Genomic DNA, 13,658 nt, shown 5'->3' on the forward strand with positions numbered 1-13,658 from the left:
CCTGCTCTGCCAAATTTTGCACCCTTATAATATTTTGCTCCCAAAGCTGTTGTGGCAGTGTTGTGGCAGTGAATAAGCCCTCTTTTACATTCAGTTGTACTCTCAATGTTATCCAAAGGTGCTAAATAAACAAGTTACATCTAAAACATACATGTTCAACACGAATACGGCGTAAATTAATGCTTAACGACACGGCGAAGACGTAAACAGTAAAAGAGTGGCGTGCAGTTGTTGTGTGCCGCTAATATGGCAGTATGTGTCTGAGCAGAACTTTTCTACATGTCCATCCATGATCAAATATAAGTAAATATTCCTTTATTTAAAGAAAGTTTGTAGTGTTTACTTTGTAACCACGGTATTCGTGGCCATTTTTAACATGCACATGCGCAAAACCGCATAGTTGTAATTTCTGATGGGGTGCAAAATTTGACAGAGCACCAGCTCTCTACAAGCAGACTAAAGTAGAAATCATGTCATCGCTGTCGAATGTAGACATAGTCGCTGTTACGTGTGATGCTTGGACATTTGTAGCCCCCGAATTGTTTGTTACAGTAACTTCACATTTCATAACTGATGAGTGGGAGCTAAAAGCACATGTGCTTCAAAAAAGAGCAATGAACAAGGTTACTTATATATATATATATATATATAAAACATGGTTGAGCTGCTAAGCGGTGCTGTTTTTTTAAAAAATGCTTTAATTATTTGTACCTTTGGGAAACCAGTTAATGTTTACATGTTCATGTTTACACAACTTAAAGCAGAAAATCATTTTTTTGAGCCATTTGTATTGAAGTAGTAGTACACATTGGCTGTTATTTACAGTATACCTGAGCTCACTTTTAGTTGGATAAAAATATTTATCTGCAAAATGCTATGATTTATTATGTTGAAGATTGAATGTAGTTTAAAGCTGCTGATACAGAATGGGGACTTGAGTATTTTATTTACTGTTTTCAACTGTTAATTTGATACTAAAATAGTAGTTTATTTAAGCCTGAGAGGATTTTTTGTACTATTTTTGTAACTAATGTACGAAACATTAAAAGTAGCAAATAGCTGGGGTGGGGGGTGTGCATCAATAATCGATTTATAATCAACTCGTAGCCTCTGAATTATAACCGTAATCTAATCGTGAAGTGCCCCAAGATTCCCACCTTTAATGACTATGCTAACTAAGCTGCCAAGTGCCAACATGCAACTGTGTGCGCACAACAAAACCTGCTTGTGTCCGATTCTGACCAGGTAACACAGGTAGTTCCACTTTGTAGTTACGTTATAGCGAACTCAAAATTCGAAACATTTAAAAGTGGGACTGAAACGTATGCTTATTTTCTAAATAAAAGTAACGTCAATAGATTTTAAAGACCTTTCAAACTTGCATTTAATGACTTGTATTAAGACCTTTCAGAGATTTTAGGAGAATTTTAGACATTTTAAGGCCCTAAATTCAAATTAATGGATTTAAGACTTTTTTTTAAGACCCCGCGGATACCCTTTGTATTTGTTTTTTGCAGAAGGCAGATAAGCTCTTATGTTCTTTTGTTGAGCAGTGGTTACCCTTGCAACTTAACTTTTTCGCCAGTCTCTTCCATATTGTTGAGCCAAGAATACTGACCTTAAGTAAGGAGGCAAAAAGATCTTTAAATGTTGTCCAGGGTTCTTTTGTGAAATATTGGAGGCCTCATCACTATGTTCTTCGGGTAATTACTCTAAGCCGGCCATTCGTGGGAAGGTTCACCACTGTTCCATATTTTATCTACTGTTCGAAAATGGCTTTCGCTGTTGTTTGCTAGAGTCTTAAATGGCTTTTCTAATCCTCTTTAGACGAAAAGATATGATTTACTTTATTCCTCATATGTTCTTCAAATTCCTTAGAATCGTGGCATTTGTGCAGATTTCCAAGACCTTTTGGACAACTTCATTTTGTGGGAGAGACTTGCTTAAAATGTCTAGAGGTTATCAGGTTTGTACGTAGTGAGTGAAAAATTATCCAAGATGTCCCCAAAACGTCTTTAGCCTCAATCAATCATTGATCTACCAACGAGAGGGCAAATTATTTTTTCCACAGCGAGCCAAAGAGCTTTGATTTGGTTTTCTGTGCCTTATATCTGAAATTCCTATTTAGAAACTGCATTTCAGGTTTACTTGGGTTATCATAGTCATAAAGTGGGAAAACGACACAAAAATGATTTTGAGGAGGAGGGGATGGTAATCATAGTCATAAAGTGGGAAAACTACACAAAAATGATTTTGAGGAGGAGGGGATACTTTTTCATAGCACTGTACATCTTAATATAGAGGTATCGTCACCCAATCCAACCATCACCTCAAATTTAACTTGGAAGGTGTAACAATGGGCAATTCACCAAGTGGTTTCTCCGCATGCAAACAGACCTTAACATCCTGATACCAGAACACACTGTCAAACAGTGCCAGAGAATACCATCAAACCGACCAGATTAGGAGGAAGGGCTCCCATGCGTTGCTATTAGTGCAATGTGAGTAAAAAGATATGAACGGAAAGATGAAGATTAAAGATGGAAATTTCACACATTCAACTCAACAGAATCAATTCATATCAATGTAAACACTTATAGGGCATACCACTGAATATTGAAGGTTGCTTTTTATTTTTTTCGCTGTGATATTGCATATTTCTGATGACTATAAATGGATAGCAAGGACACTCAATCTCCAAGATAACAAATCATTGTAATACTTTAAAAAAATAATTTATTAGTTGAACACCATTTAATAATGGCAAAATGCTTTGTTTACTACTTTCGTCAGTGCTCCTTGAATGGATATTACACCTCAAAGCTATGGAGCAAAACAACATCTTTGAGAGTGGGATGCTCTGTTTTGCTCTGTAGCATGAGATATTTAGTTTAAGTTAGAATCTGCCTGTGACTCTGTGTATAATTATCATTTGAACAGTGGTAATACCCCATTAAATAGTAAACTCAATCAAAATGTTTTTACATTGCTAGATACCATTCAAACACCTTCACTCAGCAATTAGATAATTACAATGACAACCCAGCACCGCGCAAGTGAAGACCAAACCACCAGCATGCACATGATGAAAACAGACCTTGTTTAGACCCTCCATCACCATGTGAGGCATGTGCTCATTAAGCATGGCAGGCGATATGATGACCTCATTGAAGGCCTTGTTGTCCCCCCATAGAGCTGAGTATGTTGGTTCTTCTTGACCACAGCTACAAAAGATGGTGAGAATTATTTTTTTAACAAATAAATAAGGCAAAGTAAAAACAGGTATTAAAATTTAACATCCACCTCATTGTTCTTCCAGGAGGCATTAATGTAGCAAAAAATCCAAATGTGACAACTACCGGTAAGCTCAGTTAGGATAATTCCATCAATGGCAAAAGCAAACAGGCAAGTACAGTATATGGGAAAATGCAAAACTCGAAATGCAGTTAGTTATACAGAAAGGTCCCACTGTCATTTCTCTGGTAAAAACTTACAATGGAGAAGGAACTGGAAAAAAACACTGGGTGGCCTTAATTTTTGACACATAATAAAGAAGTGTGCAGTTCTGAAATAAGCTTTCTCACCAAGTCTCTGGAGGATGGTTGTGCACCACGTGGATGATTCGACCAGGAGGGTAGAGAGGGGTTGAGGCTGAGAGGGCGATACTGAGATCACTGGGGTGGAGCCACAGGCGACTGCTGGGGGGTGCTGCTTGCTGAGATGGCGGATCCTCCTCCTCAAGTGGAAGCTCAGATTTTGGGATGCATTTGGTGCCCCCCACAATGATCCTCCACTGTGGCAATAAAAACACATGGTCTAAATTCCATCCACAAAATACTGCATTTTGCACAGTGTTGTCTGATTACTTTCTTTCAGGCACGAGCAATCTAACGCGTTCATTTTTTCAAGCCAGCAATCTGATTAAAATTAGTTTCCTTAGTGCCAGTCCACTGTTTTGTTGCCTCATAATGTATGCAGAATGAAGAATACTGTAGTCATGTACGAAGAGCATTTGAATAGAAAATATTGCTCTTGAGTTTGCGAGTGACATCACATCTCACGTTTTCTCATCGGGAAAAAAAAAAAAAAAAAAAAAAAAAAAAAAAAAAAGGGTCCCGTGTATTACCATACTGTTTGAGCGCTGTCTGCGTCGGCGGTCAAAACCAAAGCCTCGCTGCCTCGTCAGAATGCTAACAGTGAAAGGCAGGAGTTATACCACAAACGGCTGCATTTGCTCACTGGGAAAACAGCCATTACTTTACATTTCTGTCCAGTAAAGATGACAAAAATATCTCCGTGCGTTGCAAACTTTGTGCAGGCTCAAAAAGACTGTCGACCGCTAAAAACTCAACATCCAATTCATTAATCATCGACATCCATTCAACAAGGAAGTACTTGGAATTGCAGCAAAACACGACAAAACTCGCAACAAAGCCTACAGGTAGAGAGACAGCCAGCACTTCTACACTTTGTAACCAGCCTTTATGTACATTTTATAGTTAGAGTTTGTAATTATAGGCGGAGTTTTGTGGGACTGGGGGCAAAACATGTTGATGACTCTGAAACAAAAGTTAAAAGTTTGGAAGTTTTGCCTGCTACGGCGGGGGACCCTGCCCTGCCCTGCCCGTGCCGTGTTGGCTGGGGGGCTGCGGCGGCGGTTCGTGGCCCGGGTGGGCGGACGGGGTTGGGGACGGGCATGGTGGTTGGTGGTGCGTCCCCTCTTGCCATCCCCGAGGGCCGGTAGGTGGGCGCGTGGGTGGCCCGGGGGACCACCCTGGATTCCGGTGGGGGGGGGCTTTGCTGGGCTGTGGGAGGAGGGATGGGCTGCGCCGCCCCCCCCCCCCCCCCCAGGGCCCGCCCTCCCTTCCCGGGCTGGCTGGGTGGGGGCCGTGGCCCTGTGACTGCGCCCACGTGGCGTCTCCGCTCGTCTGCGTGGCTGCTGCGTGCCCGGCAGGGCCCGCATGCGGCTGAATGTTATTGGGCACGCTCGGGTGGGGGGTCCCTGTGCCGGGATTGGTGGCGGGGCGGCGCGGGGTCGGTTGCCAACGGGCTTACACTCACTAGGGATTCACACGATTACTGGGTTCTAAATCACAGAGATGATTTGTGTACACTCTACCCCTTTCTATCACTTAGCTTATAGACTCCCCCACCTTCTTCCCCCTCTTTCCCTGGTCAACAGGACCCCCACATGGTGTCAACCGGAAATACATTCAGCTGACGATAGCACCATATATCCACATATTAGTAGTTAGTGTAGTTAGGCGTTCAATGTATTTCTTGTTGTGTTTCTTTTCTTCTGTTATGTTTCTTTTCTTCTGTTCCCCCATAACCCTTTCCTGTTCGCTGTTTTGTCATAATAAATGAGGTATGTTGAATGATCAGAAAGGGAGTATGTCAGACTCTCAATGTGAAACATTAAAACTGTTGAGACTATCCGGGCACTTAGACTTCCATTCTCCGTGTCAAACAGCTGAGCAGGACAGGTTAAAAAAGAAAAAAAAAGTTTGGACACACACCTTTTATATATTTTCACTACCATTGTAAATTCTCACTGAAAACATCAAAACTATGAACAAACATGTGGAATGGCAAAAAAAAAAAAAAAAGTGAAATAACTAAAAACAGGTTTTATATTCTACATTCTTCAAAGTATCCACCTTTGAGGTGTCTCCAAAGTTCCAAACTTTTGCCTAATACTGTATACATTAAGCCTGAACGATATATCGTTTAAACATCGCCATCGCGATGTGCGTGTGCGCGATAGTCCCATCGCAAGCACTGCGATAGTTTTTCTTTTTTTTGATCCACATATGTCTCACTTTCTGGTCTGCACACAGCCTCCTACCCTCCCTCTCCCAGCCTTTTGATCCTCTCAGTCACTGTGGCACAACGATGGCTTTGATCTGGCCAAAGAAGCAGACTTCACACGGGCATCTGTCAATCATCGTTTAACTTGTTAAACAGTTGTAAGGAAGCCCCGCTGGAATGAATGTGTGTACTGTAGGGACGTTGGAGACATTTAAATGCCAGAAGTGATCATGAGGAGTTTGAAATTTCTACATGTCACTTCAACGGTCACAGCTAAACAGAAGCATTTAATAAAGCCAAGCATTTATCTGCTACATCAATTAATTTTTGTTCAAAAATGATTTGGTTGGACAGTTATGTTTAAAACTTATCATAATTATGTCATTTGAAGTGCTTAAAAAAACATTTATTTACATACATTTTTTAAATCACTTTGGGGGGAAAAGTGAGAAAAAAACATGTCTTATATGTATCTCTTTCCAATGCTAAATCTGGGGGGGGAAAAAAAAAAAAAAAAAAATGGGGGGGTGCGCTACTTCGCAATTTTTCACTTATCGCGGCGGGTTTTGGTCCCCATTAACCACATAAAACAAGGGATGACTGTACACTGTGGTGATGGTGAGTCATCTAAAGTCTTTCCAAACAGCTATTTAAGTCATCTTGTGAAAATTTCTTGAAAAAAAAATATATACATTTTTTTTAATAACGCAATATAATATCGCAATATATCGCAAACCCCCCAAAAATCGCAGCAATAGTTTTTTCCAATATCGTTCAGGCCGATTATACATACTAGTAGTATACACATCTTTACACTGTGTTCAATCAACCGTTCAAGCTCAGTTGTTGTTGGTGGCGTTTGAAAGCTTAGGTTTAAAGAAATATTAAATATCAATCTTGCCTCCTCAGGTGTAGTTTTGGCTAAGCAAAGCAAAGGATAGTTTCTAAGGTGCTAGTCTTATGATCTGTTCGAAAAATGGTTTAGACCCATTATGAAATACATTGTAGGATTCTTGCTCATTTCATTAATTTTTGTTGTTTGTTTTATTGCTTTACGACTTTTATAGACAACATTTTAACGGCTAGGTCTTTATTTTAAAAGGGAAGTTCAGAATTTTTGACATTGGGCTTAATCTTGGAGTTAGCGGGGGTTTAATTAGTCATTGGAGTTGATTTGAACAAATTTCGTGCAGTTTATCAGTTATTTGTTTTGCCTGGCACAACCAGACTATTCCTCCTGTATTTTTCAAACACTGAGAAATAGTCTGGGACCCAGCCCATTAACGGCCTCTCCAGCAAGGTCCAAAATCAACCGTCCAATCAGATTCGTTTATTTGCGTGACGTATTCTTAACGAGTAACGTCACTCTTGCGCGATGAAAGTCGTCTTTACAACAACACAGATGGCGAATGGGAGAACAGAGAATATGTTCCAATCCGCGGTAAAAACAGTTTTAAATGACCAAAACCACATCGAAACAAGTCATTGACAACAGTCAACATGGCTCGCGCTAGTCATGTTGAATAAACTTCTCCATTCTCCGCTCATGCTAATTACTTGTCGCTTTAACAACGTCACGTCTGCCCGTCGCTGATTGGTCCACTCCGCTGTCTGTTAGCTGTGGCTTGCTCCGCCCTCGGAATTTGATCTGCCGGACGGTCGCCAGACTCAATCGCTTCTTCCAGCGATGAGTCTGGAATACCAGGCAATTATTTGTTAGTTTCAGGGATCCAGAGGTGCTAAGCTAACGCGAGTCAATGGTGGTTGAAATCAACTCCATCGACTAATTAAACCCCCGTTAACTATAAGATTAAGCCTTATGTGAAAAATTCAATTACATGCGATGACATTTTTCTGTTGTCATTTTTATGTTGAAGCAGGAAAAGGAGAAAATTTGATAAAACGATTATCTAGAAAAAGACTAGATTACTTTTTTGAGGTTTAATCAGTAATCAGTATTTAAATTACTTATATAAGAAATCCGTGGCAACACTGATTTTGCAGTTAGGGCTTTTGAATATTATAGTGAAATAGTGTTTGCAAATCCATGTTACATTCATGTCCAGTCGAGCTGATAAAAGCAGTGGCCTACCTTTGGCTTGTTACTTTTCTGTAGGACTTCTAGCAGATGCCGACGGAATCCCTCCAGTTGACACAAACCCAGCCTGGAAGACAAAAGATGTCTCTTTTTCAAGTGCATGTCTCTAAGGAGCGGAATCCCAATCTACAAGGAAAGTTGATACCTTGGAACCAGGTCTTTGCCTAAAACTACAGAGGTGACAAACTCTTTGGAGTACTCCATGGCATCCTCACTGGTTGACAAGAAGGGGAAATCATACAGGAAGTGAAATAGAGAAGAAATTTGCTGGGCATACACTGATTATTCATATCTTCATTCATCAAATTCCATCCAATGTGATTTGAAATAAAAGCTCACTGGGACAGACCATAACAAATGCTTTTGCCGTTGTCACATGCAATATCACTTAGTACAATTAAGAACTACAAAACCTCATAGCGAGGAGGAAGAAAACAGTATTTGAGGATTTCTTGAGGATTTCTACTATCATTCAGACTCTCTCATACCGTGTCTCTTTTATAATTTTCAACAAATGTGCTAAACCACAGCACTACTGTATGGGTAAACACAATTTGCCGGCTCAACTGACACGGATATTAGCCATAACATTACCGGCTGGCACTATTTGTGATTGCAGCTGGTAATTTTGTGACTAAAGCCCAGTGGTTGATGCCGAAACTGCCACATGGCTTAAGTGCGCAGCAAATGAAGAACCTATTTCCTAATTTATTAACGAACTAGATCAGACAACTGTTCACCGATTTTAGGGCTTAGGAAGAGACTGATGACTCTTAAAGGGGTCATATTAATGAAGTATTCTTTGAATACTGGAAAAAAAACTGTATTAATGTAACGTATTTTCTTTATATTATTGTTAATTAATACATTTTGCAATTAATAACATCCCATTGTCCAGTCTGGTTTCTTACAAATGAATAGGTCAGATCGGTACAGTTAAGCAATTTTGTTTCTTCAGTGGACTGTAAAAATGTAAACAGGCATGACGTAATGCTATGTTTTTGTCCAAAAGGGGAGGAAACTCTTACCTAAGAAGGCCACCGGGTGGGGAATAAGAGTAGCAGTGAAGTGTGGGGTACTGAGGTCTCAGCAGGAAAGAGAGAATAGCAGCAGTGCCAGCACCAAGAGAATGGCCTACTATCACCAGTCCATAATGCATGGTGCCCTTGTTCTATAAGAGATAGGCTGAATCATCACAGTGGCACACTGAAAATATGTTCAAAACATTCGTTTCATCATTGTTCATCATTATCTTTTTTTCTTTTTTAAATGTTTTTATTCCATGGCTCAAATGATACATACGCAAGTATGAACCTTATTCTTATCCATTAATCATCCATACAATTATTGTAAATTGAGTTCATGTACCAAGTCTCTTCCAAAAGCTTGCGACAATATCATTTCCTGCTCCAGTTTCTTCTTAATGTACTCTGCTGAGTAAACCATCCCCTAAGACAAGAGATACAGAAGGATTAAATGTAGTGCAACAGAGGAAATAATTTTTATGCACCGAGTGTCAAAGTAATCCTTCCTGTAGTGCTTATCCTGTGACAATTTAATATAGCAAAAAAAAAAAATTCTAACCTTGTGACCAAGCCAAGTCCCATGCTGATCCTCCACCGGTAAACGCTCAGAATCCCCCGTCAAATCAGTCAAGGCATCCTGATGATACATGTTAACACGTCAAAATAAGTACAAAAAACATTTGGCTAAAACTGTAAAGTACTACAACTTTAAGAGAAGTGTGGCAAAATGATCATTTAAAATTTGATTAAAGGTTCGTGAGATGAGTGCTTTGTCGCGTGACACGGCTGTGACACATCTCTGATCTTTCAATCACAGGCATTATCACTACCTGATTGTGACGGGCTACCCGATCGTGACTCCGCATCCGCAAAAGAGCATCACTTCCTCTTAGCTGTGACGGGGCTACACTACAAATAAATGTGTGATAGATTCAGTGATAGAAAGAAACTGTTTTAAACCGGTACGGCATGTGAAGCACACATGATCATGAACAACCCCACTGTGTATAATATCGAATTCATTCATCAAAAGTCATAATTAGCACACTTTTATTTTAAATGTACTCCCTTATTAATGAATTCATATTAAACCAGACAATTAATGAGTTAATGCGCAGTATAAATCATTTTGAGATTGCGATTAATCGGATTTTTGTATAATAATAAATTTAAAAGTAGTATTTAGCACACTTATCCTTAGATTTACTGTTATAATAATGAAAAAAAAAAAACTCATGTATGAGACAATGAGGTAATGTGCAATTAAAAATTAATCGTGTAAATATCCGAGTTGACTCATACAACGTTAATATATGTTGGTGCAATATATCAAACAAGCACCTTGAAGCCAGGCAAATGATGAGTCGACGCAGGAGACAGGAAGACTTTGTCTTTAAACATTTTAATAAAAATAAAAAGAAATAAGATGGTCTATCTATGTGCTGCTGTAATCAGCTGTGCTGCTGGTCAAAAAATTGTCTCGCTTCCTCGTGATCTGGCTTCATCTGAACTGCATAACTTGAAAACCTGCCCCTTCCTCCCTCCGACAAATCATGTGACCACACGCACAACGTTGCAGTATACATTTTGTCACATCTCAAGTTAAATGAAATACTATTTAAAAGCATATTTGAGCTATAGTTTTGACATTACTTTTAACCGAATTATCAATTATAAAATTAGGAGGATGCCAACACTATGCAAGAAATAAAATATACTGGATTTAACAATAGCTCAATTTGCTCCAAGATTCCATACTGTATACTCACTTGCCCTGTAAAGGGTTCAAAGTATCTTTTGAACAGGCGTTTTTTGGTCATTATGGTCAATATGGTATAGATCAGGAGACGCCAAACCACTAGGAATTGTTAGAATAGAACAGAAGTATTAATCCTGCACTGCAGTGGGTGCAGGACTTCCTTCCAACAAGAAGACCTTTTTACTCATCTGTTGTCTTACAAGTGTAATCAGTTGATTGCAGACAGGTGCTGCTTGTTTTACCAGAAAACACATTAGTTAAATTGTCTGTGCTCGATCAGTAGGAACAAAAACTAGAACACAGCTGCCTTTGAGGACTGTTTTAACGATCCCTGGTATAGATGGATAGTCATTAGTAACTACCGAAAGAATACGGCTACTGGGGCTGCATGATCCTGGAAAAAAATGACATTGCAACTATTTGGGGGCTTGGGGTATATATTGCGATATTAAAACTAGAAGAATTTTCAGCTGATGTCTTGAATAGCTCTGTTTAGGATCACCATGACCACTTTGTACAGGTAGTTCCCCAGGTTATGAAGGAGTTCCGTTCCTACACTGGTGACGTGACCTGAATTTCCACTTAAGTTGGAATTAACCCATTACATAGCCATACAAAATAACTATCCAAAAAGTCCAAAAGTTTGTATTTGGTTTAATGATGGATACACTGCACTCTGGTGGCAGCGTTGGGTCTGGCTGGACTGTAAGACTGATGAGCAGACTCGTCTGACATTGATAAAGGACAGCTGCACTCTGGTTTGGCCCACTTTAGGCTGTAAGTTGTTTCGGCTAATATATGTTCGTGTATGCACTTGTAATTAAGTTCAAAGCTACAGTTTGTGAAGTTATGTGTGAGTGATTTGCCATTAGAATTGTAAATACGTTAGCATTCGTAGCATTTAAGATAGCAGACTTCTGTTAGGCAAATTAGGGTTGATTTAATCTACTAAATTTATAATGGATGTTTGAACACCAATTGTTTTTTGTTGTGTTTTATTGTTAAAAGGCGTGTCGTTTTGAACATTAGTGTACATATGTGTATTACAGCTTTACAAATTGTCAAAGGTGACGGAAGTCAAAAGCTTCAAAAAGCACAATTGTACTGTTTGCTTTCTGTAAAGCTGAAAAACTTCACATATACTGACGACAGAACACGTCATATCAATAAAGTAAAAAATGAGGTACTGTGAGGTACACTAAGGTACTGTTTACGCGACTAAAAAAAAAAAAAAAGACTGAAGACAAAATGGCGGACGAGACTCCTGTGTCGTAGAGTCGAAATCGTGTAAATCGAGTACGTCGTAACCCGGGGAGTACCTGTATTCATATAATACCGTTTAATTCAGGCTAAGGGATCTAATATATATATATGGATCTAAGAGGCCATGTCTCTGCACACTTGCTTCTTTTATTAAGCAAAACAAAAGTTTACGTGTACCAAACATCAAACCAACAAAAAACCTATTGCATGTCCTGCGAAGGGACTATTGCTCACGCGCACATTGCGATGTTCAAACGATACATAATGCAGGCCTAACGGCTACCCGATTGTGGTGGAAACCTGTGCCACTCAAGCTGAGATGGCCTTATAGGTATAGGTAACGTAAAAGGATATTGAATATAAATAAAGTCACAGTGCCGTCCCGACTCAAGAGGAAATGATGTACTTTCGTGCATGTGCAGTTACAATCGAATAGCCCGTAGAAATCTGGTAGTCACAGCTATAAGATAATACCAGAGTGCTAGTTTCCCTTCAGGGTTAATAGATAGGACATCTTAAATCTGAGTACTTCTTTGGTTGTAGGAAAGTACAATGAGAAAAGATGAGGGCAGCAAAGCCAATGATCACCTTGAGGGACAAAGTTCCTCTGATACTGATGACAACCTTTTTCTTTTCATGATCTACTGCCACAAAAAAGGGAGTCTCGTACACCTGAGTGGAAAATGAATAGAAGACAGAATATAAATTGATAAAAGGGAGAATAACATCAAGGAAGGGCCAAAGCTTGAATGTGTTACTTTTGATGAGGTTTCACTCATTTAAAAAACTCATGCAGAGGAAAATTACAAGAACATCATAACATGTTTGATTACAATAACCCGCTCGAACACATCAAATGGTAATAATTTCAAAACCTTTACCTAGACTGACCCCTAGGCTATTTTTTAAGATGTAAAATATTAGTAGTTACAGTCCAAAAAATGTTTTTAGTGTCTTGAAATTCTGTGCATGAAAAATACTCAATAACACATTTGACAAAGCAGTCTCTTTGAACGATGACACCCATTAAGACTGGAAAACTCTCACTTTATTCCCCATTTCTCAGCCATTTAACTGTTGTGTGAGAAATATTATCGAAACAGATACAAATGGTAGCCAAAACTACAAAAGGCACTAAAGCCATTGCCATATAACTGTTTCGACCAGGATGTGTCTTGATACAATGAATCACCTCCACAATACCAGGGGTATCCCTGCACATAAATTCTGCAGTCTGCTCGCACAACCTATTATAATTTTGGGTTGTCTGGATTTAGAAAAAAAAATGCACTGACATCATGCAAAATTGCGCTATTTAGGTGACATTTATATTGAAACTGTGCTATTACACTGACGGAACGTAATAGGCGTATCAGAAACACTTGGGAGTTATTATTAAAACCATCTATTAATGTTACAGGAGCTGCAAATGTATTTTGCCTTTCTACTACAAGTGTGTGGAATTTCAGTCAGTTTCCAGGAGCTCTTTAATGTTAGAAATATCGGGAAAAGTGACTGTGCTAGTGATGCACAAGGTCGCAAATTTAATCTAAAATACAGATCTAGCAATCTGCACTAGCTTTTCACCTGGCTTAAACATTTGTGTATTAAGATAGAAGATTTTACACTCTTTTTCTCTAATTGCCAGGCCATAGTTTGAATTCTCAAAAGGAAGTGAACTTAAAACTAAAATTTTCATTGT

The 13,658-nt window shown here is 39.2% G+C and overlaps 1 protein-coding gene across 3 annotated transcripts in view; it reads right to left on the bottom strand.

Moving 5' to 3' along the window:
- Positions 1-13,658, bottom strand: part of dagla (diacylglycerol lipase, alpha) — a 61,525-nt gene that overhangs the window by 10,897 nt on the left and 36,970 nt on the right. For all 3 annotated transcript variants that reach the window (XM_057834747.1, XM_057834755.1, XM_057834739.1), the window contains 8 exons: positions 12,545-12,628; positions 9,494-9,571; positions 9,278-9,358; positions 8,938-9,080; positions 8,055-8,123; positions 7,904-7,976; positions 3,585-3,793; positions 3,098-3,224 (listed from right to left, as the gene is read on the bottom strand). In XM_057834747.1, the coding sequence (XP_057690730.1) occupies positions 3,098-3,224; positions 3,585-3,793; positions 7,904-7,976; positions 8,055-8,123; positions 8,938-9,080; positions 9,278-9,358; positions 9,494-9,571; positions 12,545-12,628 (864 nt within the window). The remainder of the gene's footprint in view (positions 1-3,097; positions 3,225-3,584; positions 3,794-7,903; positions 7,977-8,054; positions 8,124-8,937; positions 9,081-9,277; positions 9,359-9,493; positions 9,572-12,544; positions 12,629-13,658) is intronic.

The sequence above is a fragment of the Corythoichthys intestinalis genome, chromosome 1 (genome assembly GCF_030265065.1).
Source record: "Corythoichthys intestinalis isolate RoL2023-P3 chromosome 1, ASM3026506v1, whole genome shotgun sequence".
Taxonomy (NCBI): Eukaryota; Metazoa; Chordata; class Actinopteri; order Syngnathiformes; family Syngnathidae; genus Corythoichthys; species Corythoichthys intestinalis.